General features: G+C 37.3%; 1 protein-coding gene across 2 annotated transcripts; it reads right to left on the reverse strand.

Annotated features, from left to right (window-relative positions):
- Positions 1-3,932: 3,932 nt before the first annotated feature.
- Positions 3,933-23,908, reverse strand: srl (sarcalumenin). 2 transcript variants are annotated; one of them, XM_015391212.1, is made up of 7 exons: positions 23,781-23,908; positions 13,230-13,322; positions 12,685-12,780; positions 11,264-11,299; positions 7,535-7,651; positions 7,047-7,280; positions 3,933-5,411 (listed from the first exon to the last, which is right to left on the reverse strand). In XM_015391212.1, the coding sequence occupies exons 1-7, from the start codon at positions 23,839-23,841 to the stop codon at positions 4,600-4,602; spliced, it is 1,449 nt and encodes a 482-aa protein (XP_015246698.1). In that variant the 5' UTR covers positions 23,842-23,908; the 3' UTR covers positions 3,933-4,599. The 2 variants fall into 2 exon arrangements, with proteins under 2 accessions (XP_015246698.1, XP_015246699.1); XM_015391213.1 differs by lacking the exon at positions 11,264-11,299 and having other exon boundaries at positions 4,600-5,411.
- Positions 23,909-24,509: the final 601 nt, after the last annotated feature.

A 24,509-nucleotide genomic window follows, 5' to 3' on the forward strand; every position in this document is an offset into this window, starting at 1 on the left:
TTGTGCTCCTCAAATGTAATCAAGCTCTATTACACTTAGATTATCGTTCATCTCCTCTTGCTTTGAAGTGGTGTTCCCTGGATCTTAGTTCATCGATCATCTTCAGTGTATGTCTCTTTACACTCTGCTTTGCAGCATTTTGCTGAATCCTAGTGTATATTTACACCTCAGAGAATTTACCCAAAGCAAGTTTTCTTCATCAGCGATAAACTCAATCGATCGCAGTGCTTTTCTGAACCTCTTTATACTTCAGCAAGGTGCCATATAGGCAACTTCAACTCTTGTCTATTTCTTCTTTATGGTTTGAATGTTTTTCTATATAAAATATATATAAAATATATATAAAATCATAAATCTTATTGAGACATTCTTGAACAAAAAGGGCTGCAGATCTATCCATCCATCTATCCATCTGCAGTGGATCTGCAAAAGTCTTTTACTATAGATGATCAGGGGTGTCTAAAATGTTCTTTAAACAAAACCAGTTTTTTTTATTTTGTTTAAATTGTTTGCCCTGATATTGTTACAGGCTTCTTGTCTATGACAGGACTCTGTCTGTTGTAAATAATTGTAAATGTTTAATTGTCCCACAATGGAGAAATTCACTTTCTGCATTTAACCCATCCCCTTGAGGAGCAGGGGGGGTTAAGGGTCTTGCTCAGGGACCCCGAGTACAGCCCGTCGGAGTGTGTAGGTCTTAAACTCAGAACCCCTGAGACCCAAGAGCAATGCTCTACCCACTACTCCCCTGGTATTGGAAGTCAGTGGTGTACAGAGTGAAAAGGAATAGTGAGAGTACAGTTCCCTGTGGTGCACCTACGGTATGTTAACACCTACTTGATTAGGCAGCTGACCCTTCAGTCTAACAAACTGTGGTCTGGTTTTTAGGTAGCCTCTAATCCAGGTGAATGTTGATGCCGCCATCTGAGTCTTCTACAATTTCTTTCAAAGTAAGTCATTGAACCTTGTTAAATACACTAGAGAAATAAAAAAAAAATAAAAGAATTGCATATAAAAAAAATTTACTGCTGTCTTTCTGTCCTAAATGACAGTTGAGGCAGGTGTTCAATGGTATCTTCAACTCCAGCTCTATTGCGATGAGCAAATTGCAGGAGGAGGTCCTGCTAGTTTGAGTATTTGCTGAGGTGAACCATCAGAAGTCTCTTTAGGACCTTGATGATGTGAGATGTAAGGGCAGCAGGTCTCTAGTCACTGATGACTCCTTACTAAGTTTTATTTTGTTACTGAAATAAGGCAAGAAGTCTTCCACATCACTGTAACCGTCTCCTAGAACAGGCTAAGGATGAAGAGGTGTTGTAAAATCCCACAGAGCTGCAGGCCTTCAGGACTCTGACACCATCAGAACCCGGCGACATGACAGAAATGGAAGATGAAACACTTGAGGTGTGAAAGGGAAGCTTTTGGTTCAGACCTGCATCTGTCTGATTTATGCTTGAAGCCTGTGATCTTTATCCCTGGTCCCACATTTTATGAAAAGTTTAGAGTTCTTCCTGAAATTATTTGTTATTTGTTTTAAAATAAAGTCCAAGAAACAAGGTCTCATAAACTATTGCACTGAAGTGCTTAGGTGCATATTCTCTTCAAGTCTCCTCAATCAAATAAGAGACTCTGTAAGATTTGGTTCCATGTGGTGATTCAGCCATATTTGATTCTGCTGTATTTGTATGTAAGACTTGTTGAAGTCAAACACTTTAAATCAATATTTTTTTGTAAAGCAGCACAGTGTCTGCCTTTGTGGTCTCAAAACTAATTTGGCTCTCAAATGAGTCACAATAGATTCATTTTCATAAAAGAAAGAAGTAAAATGTACTTTACCTCCTATTCTAAAGCAAGCTTTTCTTTGATAGAGGATAATCCAATATGAAAAGACGCAGAGCTTTTCATGTTCCTTTGCAGCGTTTTTTGTAGAATTTTTGCAGAATTTGACTATTTTTTTTGTATCACAAAGTAAAATTGCAGTTAGACTTGAATTTTTTATTTTTTATTTTTAGTTATAAGTTGATTGCAATTTATTGCTATCGTTGAAAAGACTTTTACCCTAAAAACTGATCAGTAAAGAGTTAGAATGTAACACGGGCAGATATTTAGACTGAACAAAGAACCAAAAAGTTATTAAAAACCTCCTTAAAGCAGAATAACCACAAGGTTTCTCTGAACCAGTCAATCAGAAATCTTTATTCTTTTCTGTCAAGCATCCACAACTTGGGCCAGTGGTAATGTCAGTGTCACACCTTAAGGTGATTAAGGGACTAGTTGGACAGAACACATCCATTCATCATCTAGAAGGTGAGTAAAACTGACAATGAAATATATCAGAAGCACAACCAGTTTATGTCATAAACCACGCGCATCTGACAACATAGTTTCTCTTTTGAACAGCCCCCTCTAGTGGCCATATTCCAAAACCGCAGTGGAGCGCTCACCAGTTGAATCGTTGCACTTCTCCTCATCATGTCTCAAAGAATGTCTGAACTTTATAAGGGTGTTGGATTTTTTTCTCATGCTGAGAAAAAACAAATTTCAATAACCTACTATCCAGCTGTGTTGTGAATATGAAGCAGCAGGCCTGTTTTTGCATAGCTTTGCATAAATGCTAGGGTGGATCTGAAGCTGGAAGTGAAACTATTCCTAATATTATATGTAATATAAAAAAGTGGAAGATGCTTGAGTCCAGCTGGTTGCTGTTATGCACCTTTATACAATATTTTACTCCACTCTTGTGATAACTGTTTAATGTTGACAGTTTTTAGCTTTGTGTCTATTTCCTTCTTCTCACTCTGGGAAAAGAATTTACCTTGTTTCCATGAAGGTCAGGGATCAACTCATGAGTCCTCAGTTTTACATTTGCATGCTTGGGACATGTAATCCTATCAGCCATTGCAGAGATCTGTCATCAAAACATACAATATTGCTTCAAATTGAATTTTTTTTAGGTCGACTTACAAATGGAGCAATTTCCAGAGTATAACAGAAAACCGTGCAGCAATGGAACGGATCTCGCTGCTGAAGGAGTTATGGTAGCTTAGATGTCCAGTCTGTGTGTCATGTTGAGTCTGAAGCAGGTTTATGATTGTATGCATTAATTTTGTTAGGGATGTTTTAAGGGCTGTTTTTCCTTTCAAGTGCATGTTAATAATCACCAAGGCTGCCAATTTTAAACTATTCTATTTGTTGACAGTAGACTGTCGACATCTTTAGAATAAATTAGCAAAGTAAGGAGAAAAGAGTAAAACAGTGAAGATCAGAGTTGCAAACTCTAAGTAAACAGGAAAAAGGTTTAATTCTCCCTTTGGTGTTCCAATGGAGTAAGACATGGGTAGACTTACATGAGCTTTGTCTCCAGTAATGCGTTTGCTATTCTAGTCAATTGTAGGGAAGAAATCACTCTGACAAGAAGCTTTGTATTACCACCTGCTATCCCTCTACCTTTGGTCATGAGATAATGATGAATCAACCATCTGTTTGAGAATATCCCACTGGGAGGAGACCCTGGGGACAATAGTACTCGATGGAAGGACTATACATCCTTACTGGATTGAGATCACCTTGGATCCCCCAGAATTTGTTGGAAAATATGGGTATAAGTAATTTAACCTGTAACCCACATTTACCGATCTGAGAAAGGCAGATGCCAACCGACGGGCAGATGTACAAAAAACATTCAACATATCTCAAAAGCAGGCAGAGAAACGGCAGAGTAAATGTCAAAAAATAAAATAAAAATAACTTCTTGCTTTCTGCCAAACCCTGGTAGTTTATAGACTCAAAAAATAGACATTACAACAGTTAAGATGTGTAGCAGAATAAACGTACCACCTGCGCTCCAAAGACTCATGAACCCTGACCTTTGTTTACTTCATTGTCAAAAAACCAGAAGCGATGAGTGTCCAAAGCTAAGAGATGAAATCCCTTGTTTGATGCCGGTTAGATTTGGTACTGGTCTCAAAATTGCTGCATGAGGGTTTTTTTTTTCTTTATGGCAGAAGAAAAACATGCATTTGTAGATAAACATTGAAATCCTAACATGCAAAGATAATTAACATCTATAGCAAAGGTCTGCATGGTCAGACAGACACCAATGCTTTTGTATAGCACCAACAAAAAGGCTACTTCGAATTCAACTGATGTGTTTGAAATGTACCTGGGATAATATAATCCTTTTAATATTAGTATACAAACATCTGTTTTCAACATCTGTTTTAAATGGGTCTGGTATTTGCCTATTTTCAGCATCTGTAATTTCTCTGACAATTCCTTGTGAGGCAGTCCAGGGTGACAGTGCCATAAGAAAGAGAAAGGTGTATGTTTTATGAACTTTGAAATCAGTGGCGGGTTCCCGTTCCTCTATTATTTATGTCCTTAAGCTGCCTTATCCAACGATGGCTTCCCTCTTCTTCTCTCACTATCACATTTGCTTATTCTCCTGAGGACAAAAAACCCCAAACATTAATCTTCCCTATGTCACCTTAACAATGCAAATGTCCTGTTAAAAGCAGGGCTCTGGCTCCCACCAGGACCCCTCTTTCTCTTCACCTCCTATGTCTCCTTTCTTCCCCCTGACAAGTTATTTTATGTTCCTCAGTTCTTTCGGTAGCGGTTTTTTGGCTTCTCGCCACAGCCAGTGATCTCACAAGATGAGAGGCCAGGCTGCTTGCCAGAGTTAATGCTGCTTAGGAGACCAGGCAGCTCGTTGGTGATTGCCTTCTCGATCTTTTCCAACAGGCAGCCTCCGATGTAGGAACACTGAGATGCCAGAGGCTTAAAGCTTGCGATTGGGTTGATGCCAAAGAAGTCACGATAAGCGTCTCGGTTGGGTAGGTCAAACTTGCTGACGTTGGTCTTGGCTAGAATGGATTTGAAGATGTAAAACTTGTCAGGGTCGTCCACAATCTCCTGGAAGACCAGTTCGGGATCACTGAAGAAGCTCATCTTCTCTTTGAAGGTCTGAACGTAACGGTCCACTAGCAGGGCGTGGATGCGAACGCGGATGGCGTGTTGGCGGATGAAGGCGATCTTGTTCTCCATGCGGTTCTCAATCACCTGGTTGAGATCTTCCAGCAGGGAGATTTCTTCTCTCTTGAAGAGCTCCCGGCTAGTGTCTGGGGCGTAATCATATGGCCAGAATGAGCTGACATAGACACGAGGCGGTTCAGTCACGTTAATGAGGGGAGCCAAACTCCAAAAGAGTGCTCCATAGACTCTCATTAAGTCCTGCGTGGCCAGGTTGTCTGCCTTGTTTAGGATTATGCGGATCTGGGACTCTCTGCCTTTCAACTGTCGAAACAACATCTCCAGCTCAAGACCAACATCCAGCTTGGTTGGATCAAACACAACAAAGATGAGATCAGCACGGTCAATGAACCACTGGCAAACATCATTGAAAGGATAACCTAGGAAGAAAAAAAAAACGTGTTACAAAAACTCTTTAAACCTAAACCAATGTTTACCATTGTTCAAACTTTAAAACTATTTATTCCAGCATTTTCCTATCTTTAGCTCTTTAACTTAACTCCAACTAATGTTTCTCTGATGACAAGAAAATCCCCACCAAATGATGCCATGTTTCTTGATCAGTGCTGTGTTGATACGTAGTGTTAGAATGCCACAAGTTCTCAATTAGATTTTGCTCTGGACTTTGACTGGGTCATTTTAAAAACAATGAAAAATGCTTGAATTATCATAATCTCAGCCCCGGTAGTTTCTCTGATTACCCACTTCATTCACCTGCTGTCTTTCCTCATCGTTCCCTGGCTCCTAGTGCATGTCTTCCCTAATGACTCCATGGTTCTGTTTTTTTTTTTTTTTTGCATTTTCAAGTTGGATTTTTGGATTCCTGCCTACCTGTGATCACTCCATTAAAACTCCAAAAACTCACCTCTGCTTCCTTGCCTCTACATTTAGGTCTTCAAAACCTCAACCAAACCCTGACAGTGGCTGGTTCCTACTAAAAATCCAACTTAAAAAGGCAAGACAAACCAGAACCATGGAGACATCAGGGAAGACATGTAATAGCCAGGGAAAGACAGCAGGTGAATGAAGTGAGTAATCAGTGAGTAAGAGAAGCTACCGGGGCTGAGATCATGACATTAATGCTTTGATGCTTTAATTTTACCCTAGGTTCCTATCAACTTTGACTCTGCCAAAGGAAAAATCCCCTCAGCATGATGTTGCCACTCACATGTTTCAATATAGGGTCGATCTGTTCAGGGTGATATGTCGTATGAAGGTGTGTAGATAACCTGTAAGAACAGAGCTGCAGGAATGAAATTCCCCCATTCTGTTCCTGCAGCAATGGCTTAGGAAGGAAGCTCTTGCTTCTAGCACATATTCTGGTCAGAGCGGTTCCTTGCATGCCATCAAAAAATATATAAAATGTGTGTCTCAGTGTAGAAGAAGCCTATTAATAGCTCCTGGATTGCACTGTACTGTAGTTCTTAAAGTTAAATATAATCTGTTCCTGTAGGTTTTTGTAAAAGATCAAATGTTTCAGTTTATTTATTTTTTTTTGCAGACATTGTACTGTACCTGGGGATTTCTGCAGCTTTAAAGTGTACATGCCCATTTTAGCTGCTTCTCCACATAATACTCTCCTTTCCTGTGGTTTTAAGGTAAACAGCCATGTGTTGCACAGTTGTTCTATGCTATTTCATTGCCAAGATGATGGATTAAACATGGCTCTATGAAATGTTCAGTTTGGAATAAAGTTTTATAAACTAAGACTTTTTTAAACTTCAGCACAACCCGGCAGTTAAATAAAATGCAAGCTACTGTGCATTTTTTTTTATTTTTTTTTTATTTATTAAATACCTTTTTAAATGTATATATATCAAATTTCAAAAAGATATTCCTACTCTCTCTTCACAGTTTTATACAATTTTGTGTCACTCCTAGAATCCCAATAAAGTACAATGAAATGTGTTTTATATTGGGGCAAAATATTGAAACGTTAAAAAGGTAGCCATGGTATTATCTTAAAAGGCACAGTCTGTATTGGTTTTATGCACAGAAAAAGTCTGCTCATTTACCTCGTTCCTGCTGCTTTCGGTTCTCAATGATTCCAGGCGTGTCCACAAAAGTCACACGTTCCAGCAGCTTGTGAGGCATCTCGATACCTATTAACTTTTCCAGGAAGTTTTGGCCAAACTTTTCAAGGGGAGAGAAGGAGCGAGAGCTGTCTGCTGCCATGACGATACCCTCTACAGAGCGTATTTTCTCGCCGTGCATTATAACAGTAAACTCAGAGGTAGTGGGCTCAGCTCCTGAAGAGCAAAATTATGAATAAACAGAAGAAATTAGCAGACATGGAGCAGAAACTGCAAAAAATACCAATGAAAACACATAAATAGGTAAAGAAAATTACAAATGTATGTACCAAAGGCATTAAGCATGTAATTAAACATTAAATTGTAAGAGAGAAAATATGATATTTCTATTGTTCCTGCAGATTTAAGATGTTTATAATTGTTTTCCCTCCTATATTGACTTATTAAGTTTTTGTATTCTTAATTCATACCTGTGTAGAGCTGATACGGGCTGTCTTGCAAGCCCAGGAGGTAATTGATCATGGAGGACTTCCCTACACTCCAAGGTCCAAGGAACAGCACCATGGGCTTGGAGGTAATCTCTCCATCTATTCGGTAAGAAATACAAATTTCAGGGAGGTTGCTTAAACAGTGAGGCAGAAACTTCTGTTTATTTTACATGTCAGCTATTTCCAATCTACAACAAGAGCCCCCATGCTTAATAATGAATCAGCCAAAAAACTCACTAGAGATGTTTTCCAAATGAAAAATGTAATGTACATAAAAGTCTAAAAAGGTGTGATGCTGTGTAAAAAAGATTTTCGAAAGCAGAATCTAATGATTTTGTAATATAGAACAAAAGATTAAACAATGAATGGTTTGATATTTTGGTAGCAGACAAAACAACAAACCATTTCTCAAAATTAAACCAAACTAGTCAGATTGAACAAATATAATGTAATTGTATAAATTGAGATAAAAACATCTCAAGATCCTGAAGTTTAATTTAGTGGGATTTCATTTTGAACTGGCAGCAATGAATATTACCCCCTATTTTATTTCTACACAGCATCAGTTGGTTTTTACAGCATCTACAAATTAGAACTACAATTCACAGTGCCTTGCAAAAGTATTCGAAGCGTTTAAACACGTCTGAAGTTCAGCTCCCCACAATCACAACTATAATCACAATCACAGTATATGCTGTTGGGATTTTTTGTAGATCAGCACAAAATAGTGAATAATTGTGATGTGGAAGGGATGTCATGCGCTGTTTTGGGGTTTTACTTTTTGCAGGAGCGTCATTTGATCCATTTACGACTTTCAGTCTTTTTTAGATGCGCTTACAAATCCTTTTACAAAAAGCATAAGTATTTAGTCTAGGCTAATCCCACACATGAGCATGCTTAATTTGAGCCGTTCCATTGAACATCTGGATATAAATGTAGAGTCATTGTCCAGCTGGAACACAAACCCTAATCTTAGTCTTCAGTTTTCTACCAGTTTCCTCATTAATTATTTTAATAAATCAACACTGGCAAGCTTATTTGTTTCTGTTAAAGACACTCATTCTCCACAGCATGTTGTTGCCAATAAACCCTACTACAGTTTCCAGTGTGCTGTGTATTGTGAGTTTTAGAAAATAATATATGACAAGTTGATCCAAATTTTAAATATTGCCACATCTGACAAGAGCAAATTCTTGTTTATTTCCTTAATCTGTAACTTATAATGACAACTGCCCACACTGGTTTACATTTAGGGTTATCAAAGTAAAGGCAGCTAATATATAAAGACAGATCACACTTTTATTTTTTATCATCTTTCTTCCACTTCACAAGTATATACTCCTTTGTGTTGGTCTTTTACAAAATAAATAAAAAAATAAATTAATAACTGAAGTTACCAGATGTAACATTAAAAATCTGCAGAAGCTAAAGGCATATAAGTACTTTGCAAGGCATTGTGAGATGCATTACATTTCCTTATTCCTTATTTTGAAGTTCCACACTGCATGCAAATTTTTAAAGATATTTTTTCAATATTATTGCAAAAACACTGAAGAGTTACTCATGGACGTATAGGCTGCATTTTAAGGTTCAGACAAGGACAGAAAAAGGTCATTTGTTAGTAGAAAGAGATGTCAGCCATATTTCACACAGAGACACCAACAGACTGCAAGCTGTCATTTGTGGAGTGAAAATCATGTATGGGAGGTGAGGTAACATCGCCTGTGATGAGGATGAATAATTTTAACTTTCTATTAAAAGATCTAAATAAAAGCATTTTAACAGAGTAATGGAGGGATTTTATTTTCACAAGCTAAATTTGGAGAAAATTATACCAATGCTTTCTAAACATTGACCACCCCAGCTAAAGCCAGAAATGTACATGCAAAGCCTGTGTGATTTTCACACAATCCCAAAATATGTGATTAATATTTATAATATCCTAAGGGTCACCCCCATCTTGATTTGCATAATATTTTTAAAACTGCATCCTTCCGAAGCTTTCCAGTGATGGCGCACTTTAATGATAACCCACTGCAGTAGATATTTCCCTTGATGGAGTTTCATACAAAGCTGAGGATAAAGAAATATTTACAGTGCCATGAAAAAGTATTGTCCCTGGCTTTCTTGTCAAACTGAAATGTTTCAGATCATTGAGATATATGTTAGTATCAGGGAAAGATATCCTGAAGAAACAGTTTTATTATGATGACACTGTGTCAAAAAGCAATTCCCTCTAGTCAAAAATAGTTTGTTCCTCCATTGGTAGGAACATCTCCTATTTAACTTTTGAAATAATGAGTATTTCTGGCCTTACAGTCTTAAATTCAGCCACACTGTAGGTTTCTTTTACTATGTATTGTCTCTTTAAAGTCATGCTGTCATGATCTTGACGCTGATGACTGGCTTGGTTGTTCATTCCGTTCAACTGTCTGATCCACCTGCTCCTGCCTCTGTTTGGGGTGCTTGCATCCGGTTATCGGAGCCAGATTGTTATGTTCCCTCTAGCCAGTGGTGAAAGTGTTTTTAGAGTTCCTTGGTGTTTCTGATCCTGACATGTTCTGCCTCCCAACCATTGAGCCTGCCTGTTCCCATCTGATCTCAGTGGTGACAGGGTTTTAGCATCACCTTAGTGTTTCTGATTACCTGATCCTGTTCTGATTCTCAACCACTGAGCCTGCCTGTTCCCATCTGAACGGTTTGCCTGAACTGTCTTTTGACTCCTGGACCTCTGAGCCTCCCTGTTCTTGTTCTGATCTGTTTGCCTGACCTGGCTTCGAACTCCTGCTGGTTCTCCACTCTCCGGGGTTGCTTTACACGGTCACTAACCTGTGTTTCCTTTTACAGAGTTTCTTGTGATAGACTCCCTAGCCGCTGCTATTCAGATCATCAGTCGTTTCAAGAAACGCTTTTTGAATTATCCCACTGTCTGCCTTGGCTCGAATACTGGCTCCTCTCTTCTGAGTCATGACACATGCAACATCACTTCAAATAGTTTTGGACACATGCTTTTATGGATCCACACCAAATCCTTTATTTTGGTGCTTTTGAAACTCATATATAGGTGTGAACTTGTTGGTGTGCTTTGTATGATTGTCTGGCTTAATAAACCAAAAGTGGTCAGATATTGTCCTTTAAGACTTTTTACTAGAGAGCAGAATTAATGACCCATTGGTTGGGAACAAGTTCTCCATGTCTTTTAGATGCAAAGTAAACCCAAACCATAACAAATCTGAGTATCAGTTTGATGTGTTTTCTTTAGACAGCAGTGTTTTTCAAATTGAACCTTCTCTATAGATGGTACCGGTATTTTCTAACTGTTTTATATTTTTAGGCGAATCGCAAACACTGACCTTAAATAAAGGAAGTGAGGCTTGTAGATTCTTCAGATGTTGTTTTGGCTATTAACAGTTCATTTGTGATTTAATGAGATCGTAAATTATAATTTCCACATCAAGCTAACTCACAGGAATTTATTAAATTTGTCAATAACATCAGCATTGAATTACACTGTATTTATTTAGTTATATTTGTCTGATATCTATATCTGATCTGTAACATTTAAGTTTAAATTTTACTCTTTAAGATTGTTAGGGCCAAATACTTTTAAGAATGCCGTAGATCAACAGAGAACAAATTTGCAAAGGGTGAGAGGAAGGGGCTTAGCTCTTGAGGCAGTGCCATGCACAGGTAAGCCCTGCCCACACCCACCTGTGGCCGAGTCACCCAGGGTTCGTCCAGGGTATGCTGTTAGATGAGGGGAGATGGGGGTGAGGGGAGGACAGAGAAGTGAAGGTAAGAGGAGGTGAAGGCGAGCTCAGTGAGGGAGTAATGTTTCTACAAGCAGTGGGGAAGGGTGGAGTGTCGATGTACATGAATGAGTCTGAGATCATGGCTGGAATTTACAGTAGCATATTTGACCTACAAGTCGTCAAACATGTCTGTCAACAAATGCATAATGTGCTCATGTGGTCAGGCAATGATGAGAGTTTACAGTGTCTCACGAAAAGTACATTATTAGTTAGAGACGTAGATAGAAACTAAATGTCTGCATGCAAACAGAGCCTTTTTAATCCACAAGAGGAAGAAATTTATTTCATTCTAAAAGGTTTTTTTTTAAGCAGTCTCAGACCAACTCAAAGAAGGGCAGAAATATTTCCTCGAAGTAAACGGTCTTTTTTTCTTTAAAAACAAAATCAATAAAAGAGTGGTTTGCATTTCTTTTCCTTTTTCAATACTTTTTGGGCTATTTTCTTTTGCCCTCTTTGTCTGTGTGGATGTGCCTGCTAAAGTCTAAGTCTGGTGCGGGATTTGCATTGCATTGTGGGAGGCAGCCAAGAAAACAAACTTATAATCAAAGAAATGTGCTCATCTTTTCTGTAAAGCATTAAGTCATATTCAAGTTTCAGGACATCCTTTAAAAATCACATAGATTACTTATGATTTTGTTTGAATACTACCCAGAAACGCTATAATGATATCATTCATATTTAACATTCTCTACAAGCTTCCTGTATTTATGTTTGGTACTCGAGACACATCTGACCAATAAACGGACTGATTGCTCCAGGTTGATTCATGGAGACCGGTTTCTGTGTGAAAAGAAACTGAACCACAGGAAAAAGTTGCAAGTTAACAAACTCATCATCATATTAAAGGGGTCAAAACACATTTGAAACTATTTTTTTATTTACAATTAAAGCTGCAAGTCTTTTTCAGAGTGTATTTCTGGGTTTTCCACATCTAGAGACTAAATATTTTGAACCGTTCATATTTTAAAATATCTCCAGATTAACATTTGCATTTTGGTTTGGACTTAGACTAGTCTGCAAGCGCTTTCATTTGACACTAGTTTTCATTGAACATGTATTTTAGATTTGCTATTTGTTCATTCCGCACTTTTCTGACTTTTATATCTAAAAAAAAAAAAAAAAAAGCAGATAAAAATGTTGAAATCGTAACAGAATACCCTGAAGTTTTGGGATAAAAAGTCAACAAAAAGTGGAAAAGTTAAAGATCTGTTTACATTCACAAGGCACTGCAAATGCAGAATAAAAATCAAAATTAGCCAATTTTCACTGGGATGTATAATTTGAAAGAGGTTTTAGAAATATGGCATTTTTTAGCGATACCTGAAATCTCATGCTGCCTCAGCTCGTTGTACTTGTAGGCCTGCTCCATTGGTTTGATGGATGAATGGTAGATCTTCCGCAACTTCTGTATAGCCGCTGTGAAACAAAGTGAAGGAGCAGAACGTAGCATAACAATGTCAGAGAAAGGGTTTGCATGAGGAATATCCTTTTTATCCATCTTAGGCCACTGTTGCTGCAATTGAACTGAATTTTTTTCCATTTTCCATCTGACTGCATCTGTGCCACATTAAAAAAATGCCTTAAGTAGTAATGAGATATCCTTTTTAGAAAAAATCTCACTTTTGAAAGAAATCTGAAGACTTTCATACTTGCATTGCAGGTTATACATATTCGTTATCACTTGAAAAAACATACAACCATGGTCATTTATTAACATATAGATAATAAATCATTTAAAAATGTTTTCGTTCTGCAGCTTATTAGAAAGTCTAAAGGCAACATTTTCAAACTATCTGTTCAAGTTAAGATGATAAAATGTCTACAATAAAGGCCAATGCAATGATCTGTCCCCATATGTTTCTCACCGACATAATCTGCTGCTTTTTCCTCAGTTGCAAGCCGCAGCGTCTCATCGATGTGAGATCTGTCTCTTAGGACGTGGTCCAATTCTTCCACCTCTGAAAGAAAAAAAAATAACATCATAAACTCATTGGACTGAAGGCTTCGGAGCAGATCTGATATTCAATTCTGTATCAGTCCCAATATGAAGGGAAATTCTAGATCATATATCAGTAAAAATGTGGCAGATCTACTTAGTCTATTTGACAAATGAATTTAAGTTAGGTTAAACAACTATTCAACAGCATGAAAGTTTACTCCTTAATGGTATAATCTTTGGAGATGTTTATTTGATTTAAGGATGAAGTTTGTCCTTTTAACACCATTTACTGTTTTTATGACTTCCTTTTCTGACCTGATACTAATCTCAAATTGACATTTGGGATGCACATGTTTATATTCATTCATATCATGCCTGCTTGTAGATAGGAGCTAATGACAGCCTTTAAAAAACAACAAAATTAACAAAATAACATTATAGTAAACAGAACTTTGGTATTTGGATCTGCAGCTTTCCAAATTTATGAATTAGAGTCAGATGGGAAGAGAAAAAAAGTGAATCTGTGCATCCCTATTGGAGGACTTTATTGTTTGTGAAAAAACAGGTTTTTTTTAATCATCACACATTGGTTATCTGAGCTCTCAGATCACACAAAGTCTGTTATTAAGCACAATATCTGAAATATTGGTATCATAAAAACTGCTTTGTAAAAGTTTAGGTATATCAAAAGCTTGCTTTGAACTCTAACAATTGTTTGTGGGCTTAAATAATCAAAATAACACTGAATGAGATTTCTGTACCATGACAGGCTACTGGTTGTTTGTGTTTCAGAGAGCAAGGCAGAGGTTTTGAGGGAGCATATTTCCTCACTTGTCATGTCCTCTTCTGAACCTATCAGGTTACTTAGTTCACAGCTGTTATTACAATCAACTCTTAATTTAGAAAGGTGAAGCTGAAATGAAACACACAAAGACAAGGCACCGCCACAGGCTTTAATGGTGACAACCAGGGATAAGCCTTGGGACTTCCCTGGTTTCACAAAGAGCCGAGCCAAAATTGTTCCCTGCAGTCGCATAAATGTAACAATGAGCGAACCTTCTGTATATTTATACCAACCTGCTACAGAAAGGTGAGCTATGTTCAAGTGTATAAACATCAATGATAGCCCTACACTTTCTGTAAGTTTCAGATTTGATTTTTAACTGAAGCTGTATCGAAATATTAAGGAAGTCAAATATGATACAAATCTGATTTTAAGTATTTAAAAATGATTTTATTTTAGTTTAACTTTTGATGATGTGTAAAAGATTTTCAGATATTCTATTATAGACTAACATCAAATATGTTTATACACTGCAAAAATTTAAATCTATTTTACATTTACAATTGAATTATCTTATCTAAAGAGCATATTATTTAAATAACTTTAAGAGTAAAAAAACTAATTCTATTGGCAAATCATCTATTTTCCCTTCTCAAATAAAGGGGAAATAAACTTTTAGACACTTTTACTTATTTCAAGATCGCTTTTTGCAGTATAATGGCTCTAATAAACTCACTATTTGGACACAGCAGAAATGTTCTTTGCACCATTCCAGAATTTTTATGTTAGCATACTTTATTCAGTCCAATTTCATGTCTGATGTGTTCTTGGACCAAACTGTGTCCAAGTTTTAAATAACTGTGGGATTTTAGAGCCTCTGCATGAGGCATCCATGCTTGACAGTTGGCAAAGTTTTCTTTTCCTTGAATAAATAAATATACTAATTGCCACTGAGGCTTAACTATTGCATCAATTTGTCTGTAGGACATGAAATCTTTTCCCAAGCAGGGCTATGCAGAAAACAGAGTGAAACTTAGGTTTAACTCTAGATTGATTTCAGGCTTGAAAGAACTAATTGTGATGAGAAATGTATTATTTTTGTGTGAGAAGGATTGCATGTTATATCCGGACAACATATACAAATCTGAAATGTTTGTGAAATTGATTCACATTAAGCTTCAAACTCATAAATAGTTGGAATGTAAAGACGGTCAGCATAGGGTCAGGGATTTACTCTATTTAAATGTATTCAAATGAAAGTTCAAATACCTAAATAATCAAATTATTCCAAGAACTGTTGAAGGTGTAATACTGGCTATAGAATATTTAAGTTTCTCTGCAGCCTGTTTAGATACTAAACACTAAAATATAAGTAAATGTTATGTATTGATTACTCTAAGTGTGATGTTATAACACAAAATAACCTTAGGTGTGCCATACCATATTATAAAATCATGAATGTCTGCATGGGATGATCAGAAAGCATCAAAAAAGTTTCTGCTTTTGCTCAAAGTGCTCTGATCTCAGCAGGAGACTGGCAGGAAGCCGTGCTGCCTGGGCGGTTTCTGCAGTACTCATCATAAACTCTTTGGTGTTAAAACTCAAACCCCAGGAGACGAAAGGTAAAAGATATTTATTTTTACTGTGCGGAAAAAATGTGTAGACTGCTGAATTGTAGCCAAAGGGGTAGGACTTTGATCTTTGCATGTACAGTTTTGTCAAACTAGACTGTCGCTTCAGTTAGGAGCAGAAGCAATGAACTCCATACCTGCTTTTAAAGTACAGGTTCAGTTATAACGTATTTTTCACTTTGCTGTGCAAATATCAGAAGAAAGCCATTATTTACGGTAACAAGTTTCTATTCAGGTCCGCAGTTAACAAAAGCAAAGCCCCATTTATTTATATTTTTATAATATTTTTTTTTCAAACACACCTAATTATAAACAACATCATGTCAATAAGAAATGGCCCACATTTCAGAGGGCTGTCCACCAACAAACTGGAGCAAAGCCACCAGCCATGTGGGCAATGGCTTCTTGTGTTTCTAGCCAAGAATCTGGCAGGCATGTTGATGCATCCAATGACAAGTCAAATCATGAAACTGTGTTTGTTTACAAACTAAACTCAGGCTAACATGGAGAATAAATAACGACACATCTTTAAAAATACCACCGCTTCAGGAAAAAGTGTTCACTGCCAGCAGAATTAGCAGAGTAATGGGGGTATGGATTTTCTCTGCAGGACTTATAAATAACAAAAAAAAACTCAATAAGAAAAAAAAAAATTTTTTCCTAGATGTTTGATTCCAAGCCTGAAACAGGAAAGTGAGAAATATATTAGATCTTTTTAAACCTATATAAATCACTGTTTTAAGATGTCTAATCTGTTTATTTGAGAGAAGAAGGTTCGAATTTCATTTTTTTTCTTCAGGATTCAGCAGTTATTTGTAAGACCTCAGTTAAGTTATAACTATGGATGAAAGCTGATCAACAAAAGAATCAAGAATTCACCTCATCATTAATAAATCAATATTTTCAAGCTAAAGCTGACTGGGAGAAAATAAAATCTGCATTAAACAACAAACAGAATCCAAGCACCATTCCATAGTAACCCAGGAACAAACACTGTAAAAAAAAAATGTATTTCAACAACAACAGGTACCTATCAGTATCTGAATTAAAAGAGAGGTCTTGTTCTGATTTATATTACATAATTCCAATCTGAAAGAGAAATATCATTGTAACAATGCTAATGAAATATGCCCAGCCTATGTAAACATGCACTTTAATCTTAAAATGTAAAATTGTGTCTCTAATATCAATGGAGGATTTCAGTTGATCTGAAATCCTCCCATTTCATGGGTTTACTGTAAGCAGATTATCAAAAAATTAGCTGACGGGAATATTTTTCAGCACAAAAATGGTACATTATCAGACATAACCACAATCCCAAGTATTCAACTAAGCTTGATGCTATGTATGTAATATAAATCCCTTAATTGTTCCACAATGAGGAAATTCACTCTGTGCATTTGACTCATTCCGTCGGGGAGCGGTGGGCTGCCTTTGTTTGGCGCCCGGGGAGCAGTGTGTTGTTAAGGGTCTTGCTCAGGGACCCAGAGTGGAGGCTGTGGGGATCAAACCGGGTACTTGCAGCCTTCTCAGAGCACCAGTGCACTGCTCTAACCACTAGGCCAACACTCCCCTGGATATATATACAATTCTAAACTTTGTGGGCCAACCAATCCAAAATCTTCTTGGATCCAAATGACCAATCCCAGTAACTTCTCCAAACTACCTGGTAACTTTCATGCATGGGTAAGCATGATCTGGCTAATAGACGTTGACTGAGCTGTTTTCTTCAGAGCTTTCCAACAGACTCATATAACACTGACTTCTTCACATTCAGAGGGGAGGGAGACAGGAGCAGATCTTGGACATGATCCCTCTTCCTCCATCTGGCACCTTTCTGAACAGTGAGACAAATTGAGCTGTTTGGCAAAAACATCACCAAGGCCTCTGACCACAATCATAGGTAATGAAGGACAGAGCTGGGGTTTGAATCAATTACAGTCCTGCATCTTACGCAACTGCTTCCCCAATTGATTTTTTTTTCATCTGACTGCATCTGTTCCACATAAAAAAAAAGCTTTAAGTAGTAATGAGATTTGCCAGTATTCTGAAACCCTAATAAACATTTACCTTTCCATCTGCCAGACAATATGTCGATTGAATGCATGGATGATGGGGCTAACTGGGAGAACTGGACTCATAAGTTTGTCTACCTGAGAATCACTTTAGTCCAAAGTGTTGGATGATACAGCAGTTCCCTGGGACTTTTATATCCCCCCGAGTATAAAAAAAGGCCGACTAGAAATCTTAATTTAAAATCTTAAAAAAAAAATCTGATTTATGTCTCAGATGTGTTGCTTGAGTTGTAATAAATAAAAACAACTGAGGAAATAATTTAAACTAAATACATTTCTAATCAGGTCCCTTATGTGATGTCACTACACCCATGTGGAAGCTTGATTTTATTGTAGTTTTTATGCAACTATTTAACAGATTTTCAGTAAAATAGGAAAACGAATTGAACAAGTGACGCTTGCATTTTGTTCCATAGGTGTCAAACAGAATGTGGAGCAAGTTTGGTTAAGCTGACTAAAAGTTGGACTCTAGAAATACTAATTGAGTCCTCAGTGATTAATTACCAACAATGAGGAACTAAACCTCATAAGCTGCTTCTTTGGTGTGTAGCAGCACATTAAAGCAACACAATGGTGCTGATTCCTACCCAGTCAGCCTGCTAAAAATAAATGTGTGCAGTGCTGCTGCTCTCCCTGTGCACGACCAAAAGAAACCAAAAGGTTAAAAGGTCGTTGTCGGTAATATATATAAAGGCATACAGATCTATTTTTTGCAATTTATTTTTGCAAGTGAAACTGATAACAGCTGAAATCTATTAAGAGGGCTTCCAAACCAGCCATGAGTCTCATAACAGTCTTAAACTTATATACAAGAAAAAAACATTTTTCTTTAAAGACTAAATGACTGTCAGGGTGATTAAAAGTTAGTGTTATTTTGATAAGCTTGAGTTCTTATTGGTTGGCTCCTTATGTAAGCAGAAAATAATCAAAGATAAACACAAATTAGACTTTAAATGTCAATCAATTCCTCATAGAGTTTTAGTACCTTTAAGCTGAGTCTTCTGATTCCTCAGCATCTGTGACCGAACCCTTCAAGCATACCGGTAACTAAAGCTTCTCCAATTTGCCTCGTCACTCAGGGTTGGTGTCTTTTAACGCTAGCTTCTAGAGTGTGCCAAATTGCTGTGAACTTGTTAGCACCTTCCTGAAGCAGTCAATACTCGATGGAGACTCCCCAAAGATCACAGAAGAGATGTTGTGCAGCAGTATGGGGGCAGTCTTGGTATCATAGTACAGAATTAACCCTGGAGGCGCCAGAGGAGCTGAGCCCCCTGGACATCTGCGCCTCGTTGAGCCCGTTGCCACACAACGCTGGGTCAGTTTGGAGAAACACTCGGATGGCATGGGCACATTCTGCAGGAATGCTGCTGATTAAGTACTATTACTGCTCGGTGACTTGGAGTCATACCTCATTAAGGGACCGTTCAGTCAGGACACAGTGAAATAAGGAATAATGGTAAAGAGAACTTTTTTGAGGAAAGTTGTCTAAACAAAAACAAAATCATGTTATTTCAAATATCATACTAGGAACCATTTCCTATTTTCAAGTGAAACAACCAAAATATTGAAAATTGTGATTGAATGTTTATATAATATACCATCAAATAGCAGTGCATGAATGTAAGGATTGCTTAAAACCATTGGTAACGCTTTAACCATTTAGTCTTGCCACCAAATCTTAATCAAATTCAGCTTTGAACTATGATTAGACTATTTTAACAAATGAATAGGCTTTAATCTATACTGAATTGTTGCTCTGGCTAAATGTTAAAGGTTTGTATTAAGGGGAAAGTGAAGCTTTAAGTATCAAGTCCTTATCAGCTTTTAAGAAATGTTCTTTCGGAATTGCCTTTTACCTCTAGACAGCTTCCCTGACTTTGCCATTGCCAGAAAAACTTTCCAATGTGTTTCAAGGTGGTGATGGGGTGTTAGAGGTGATGTTCAATGTTGGTTTATCAGGCACCTTTTAATCGTGGTCTCATCTAAACATCTTAATCCTGATGTTTGCTCTGTTCCCTGGCCTGTGCTAAAAGAAAAATGGAGCATTCTTTGGGTTTTTCCTTTAATAAAGGTTTTTCTCTAATAACACAGAACCAGATTTGCACACTTTTATCCCTGTTAACTGAACAGGTGGCCTCCAAAGGAAACAATTTGTATTGGATTTAATTTAAAGCTATAAGAGAAAAACACTAACTGAAAGCAAATGAATATAGCATTTACCAAATAAAATTTTTTGCCGTATAGATCTCTCTTTGGTCACTTTGCAATTTTGCACCAATTTTTGCTTCTTTATCACATACAACCAACATAAAAACATACTTCTGTTGTTGCAAAAAGGAGAAAAAGTTGGAGTACCATAAATACTTCTGCAACGAAATGAAAAATACCAAACTTGAGTGTGTAGAGACAAAAAGTCACGCAAAAACATGATTAAATCTCTTCCATGTGTATTTACGTAGTAAACGTTAAGCGGTTAAGTGGTTCTATCTATATGAAGGCCCAGGATCGCGTTTCGCTCACAGCACAGGGAGGTAAATTTAATTAAAATGAACATGATAAGAGCTGAAAGAGCAGGTTAAAGGATTTAACTTGAGCGCTGAGGGATTGAGACACTTATTAAAGGTCAAGATGTTGCACTGGAAACCTCAGTGGAAGAACATTGACTTTATTTCAATTCTAACTAAAGTGGGGTTCTAAATGTTTCATCCTAATTGATTAAAACAAATCTTGTTTCATTTAAAAAAAAGATCTTGTAAGCCTGGAAATGAACATGACTTTTCCTTCAATAAGTGTCAGATGTGGGCACACTTAGTAGAGTTTGAGCTTGATGTGTTGAGAAGACGTCACAAATGGCAACAGGTGGCACGGCTTGGGAAGCCAGTGCTCCCCTCCGAGTCATAAATAGACTCACAATGGGTCAAAAGATGGACAGAGGAGGAGGAGGCAGAATGACTGCTGCCTATTTTAGGGTGTCCACTGTCAGTATGGAGACGCAGAGACATCAACATCCCACAGACATTACAGTACCACACAAAACAGGCTGGACCAGGCAGATATCTTACTTAATATCTTACTTAAAGCAAACCAAAGGAATATTGATAACATTTCAAGTTAATTCCAGGATATAGCTTTACAAAGCTCCCCCATTAGTATAAAACATAACAAGTAGATCCTGAAGAATGACAGCTATTCCCTCTGGGGCCCGAAACCAAACTTCTTTCATTTTAAATGAACACAAAAAACATCAAAACTGCTCTATATTGATAATATCTGTAGATTATTTAGACTTGAACTAAAGCCACTGTAGATGGTGTGTTATAAAGCATCTCTCTACTACAGATACAATATTACCTTACAGACTATTCTGGGGAACACCATTAATCTCTCTTCTTACCCAAAATGTAGGTGATGCTATTATATGTTCCCATATATTTAGTAAAACACCCACTTTAACAGGATGTAAAACAAAAAAAAAGCCAGATCAAAGGGTAAAAGGGGGGTTCTGCATTTTTTTACTGCTCATAGAAAGACACTAAAGTCTGTTTAACCCTTGGGATTTAGGTGCTACTCTTAAGAAGTGCCGCAATGTCATAGTGCATCTGTTATTTTTTCCCACTGTCAGGGATGTCCCAGACATGCCATGTGCAATTAGAGGGAGTCACATATCACTTAGAGACTACTTTAACTTTCTATGTCTTTCTTGGACAGATAGTGTTGCATCCTGCTATAAACACACAGCGCTTAGGAGTTATAAATGCCTGTACATGTCCGTAATAATAGAAAGTATGGAATAAATGTTCAGCACTACATGCTTCTTAAAAAGAATTTCATAGGATTTGGAACTGCATTTTGTAGAAAATACTATCAATGAGACCAGTTTTGCACAGGTGGCAAATAGATCTGCACATCACTCTCTTTATATTCTGACTTTTCTTAAGCATCTAGATCAGAAAAATTTTATATTTAATGCTAGATATGAGACGATTTTCTTTTTTTCATTTAAAAACAATCTGACCAAATAAGGCTTTTTAATTTATAGATGTGTTACCTACTGTATTTAAAAAGTTGAGATGTATGATCTGAGCAATGTACCAAAAGAGATTAGATCATCTAAGATTTGATCCCAGTGGTACAAATGGAAAAGAAAAACTGTAGAGTTAGTTCTTTCCACCAGGATTTTGAATATATACTGTCATAGATTTAATCACAGATTGAGTTATAACAGAGGAATAATTTGTTGGCTCAAACAAGAAGCCAAAAGGAAGCCTTTTCACTCTTCATGAGCGGCCATTTTAAAAGATAAAACAATAAGACCAGACTGAATTGAAAACTCTTTCACAGCATTAAATAAAAAATTGAAGGGTGGTACAATGATGCTGTATAATATTGTTGACTTCAATAGATTGTAGTAAACACTTTAGTTCACACAGGAGAGCAACTCTGTTCATTTAAGATTAGCCTTTTAGCTGCACCGTGCTTAGCAATTAGTGCTTCGCAATGTTTTTTTTTTATAATCTTGATTCATATTGACTTTTAAAATCTACATTGAGGCATTTTTCATTAACTTTTTTTGTAGATTTTTTTTCTTTATTTTCTTAAATTTTATTCTCATTAGTTTTAAAGCTGACTAAAGCAAAAACACAAATTAATGAATTTTCATCAAGGTAATTCTTTTAAAACCAATTTTTAGTAGTCTAAAGATTAATAATAATCCTACTAATAAAACTTTACCTAATGGTAAGCATGGTGGAGATTGTGCTGTGGAGTTGTTTCACCACAGTACATGCTGTGTAGGTTAGTGACGTCTCTGCACACAAAAAGGTTCAATAAAAGGAGAAAAAATTGTGCAAAAAAAAAAAAAGTAAAGAGTACATCATTGAGTTTTTGGTTGCACTTTAGCCTCAGCTATGTGCATAACAAATAAATCCTTTTCTCATTCATGATTACCCTAAATGTTTAAATTATACAGCATTTAATTTAGCTTGTGAGAAACCGAAAAACACACCTGCGAGGGCCTATAGAAAGAGAGGCCTCCACCGTCCAGCCCCTCCTATCTGGAGAAAGCATGTCCCTAAAAGGCCAGTTGCTGGGAATAAATTGTGATTGTGACAGTGCAGAGTGACAGCAGCTGCACAGCATATCTAAAGTGGACCATGATGCAAAGGGGAGGTAGGGAGGGACTGTGGCTGACAGTGTTGAGTTTCAGGAGGTCTTCCAATCTTAGGCACCTGACAAGCCTGGAATATAGAAGCCTGGTTACCGACTGTGGAAGGAGAAACGGCACCCCAAGGACGGGCAGGGGTGACAGACAAGGGTAACAATAACTACACCAGTAGAGACCTAGAGAGCGCTGCAGGTTTAGAAAGTCTGCCCTGGTAGCAGAGTTAGAAAAGGAGTCACTCCACATAATCTAGATTAGAATATTACTACTGAATAAAAAAGACATCCCACTAAAAAAGATTTCTCATTGCTTATAAACACTTTTTGAACTGGAGAGAGGAACAAATTAGTGTCTATTAAAGCTCGCCACATGGCTTCTCCTTAGACTAAGACTTTCCATCAGCTGGTGCCATGCCTTTGGACAGCTGAGAGTCAGGCCACAGCCACGGCTAATCAGTCCTCATGTTCCTTCTTTAAACCAACCACAATGGGAATAAAATAAATATAGAATCAGACTTTCACTTCAGATAACCTATTCAATAATACATTTGTTTTGAATGAACATCAGCTCATCTCCAACAGGGTTGCATTTATGTAGTTTTTATCCCAACTCAGCTCAACAGGAAACAAAATTCCACACAAACAGTTCAGCTTCTCGTTTCACTTTCTGTAAATTTATTTCACATCAACCTCTAAAGCCACAAATATTCTTTTAATTCATCCACCAACCAGCAGTAAGGCACTATTTTACATCGTGAAATAAATGCATTCTCTGTTTAATAGAAGAAAAAAAAAAAAAAAAAAACAGATCTTTATCTAAGTCTTACCTGCAGTGGCCTGCAAAAGCAGCAGGGCGAGGAAACAGCAGATCGAGACAGTACCCTTCATGATGGCTGCCAGGAGAACTCTAATAGTCTCACATACTATATATACCAAAGCAGGAGGGTTAAAGTGCATGCAGGAGGAAGAGGTGGGGCAAACAGCAGGGCCAACCGGTGGAGGGGCTGATGTCAATGTGTTTGAGGAATACCATGGATATTCTTTAAGCACAATATATAATATTGAATATTTTATTGTCCTACCATCCTATTACTGAAGTTGATTATCTGTTAAGTGGGAAAAAAATACAAATCTAACAACACAATTCATCAGTAACTTTGAATAAGTCATGCAAGACTTCTTTTTTATTTACGTGGAATATAAATATGACTTGCCACCCATCATTATTCACCAAGACACACTTTATGTACAATAGGAAACATATAATAACATGCCCTTCCTGTATTGCAGATATGTGTTGATCTACTGTACATGATTATGAAAATGGATATTAAAACAATAGTCTATCCATTTTCCGTCACACTTTATCCCAAGTGGGGTCGTGGGGGGTGCTGGTGCCTATCTCCAGCTGTCTATGGGAGAGAGGCGGGGTTCACCCTGGACAAGTCGCCAGTCCATCGCAGGGCAACACAAAGAGACAAACGGGACAAACAACCATTCATGCACACCTAAGGAGAATTTAGAGAAACCAATTAACCTAACAGTCATGTTTTTGG

Source organism: Cyprinodon variegatus, unplaced genomic scaffold (assembly GCF_000732505.1).
Source record: "Cyprinodon variegatus isolate N-32 unplaced genomic scaffold, C_variegatus-1.0 Scaffold529, whole genome shotgun sequence".
NCBI lineage: Eukaryota > Metazoa > Chordata > Actinopteri > Cyprinodontiformes > Cyprinodontidae > Cyprinodon > Cyprinodon variegatus.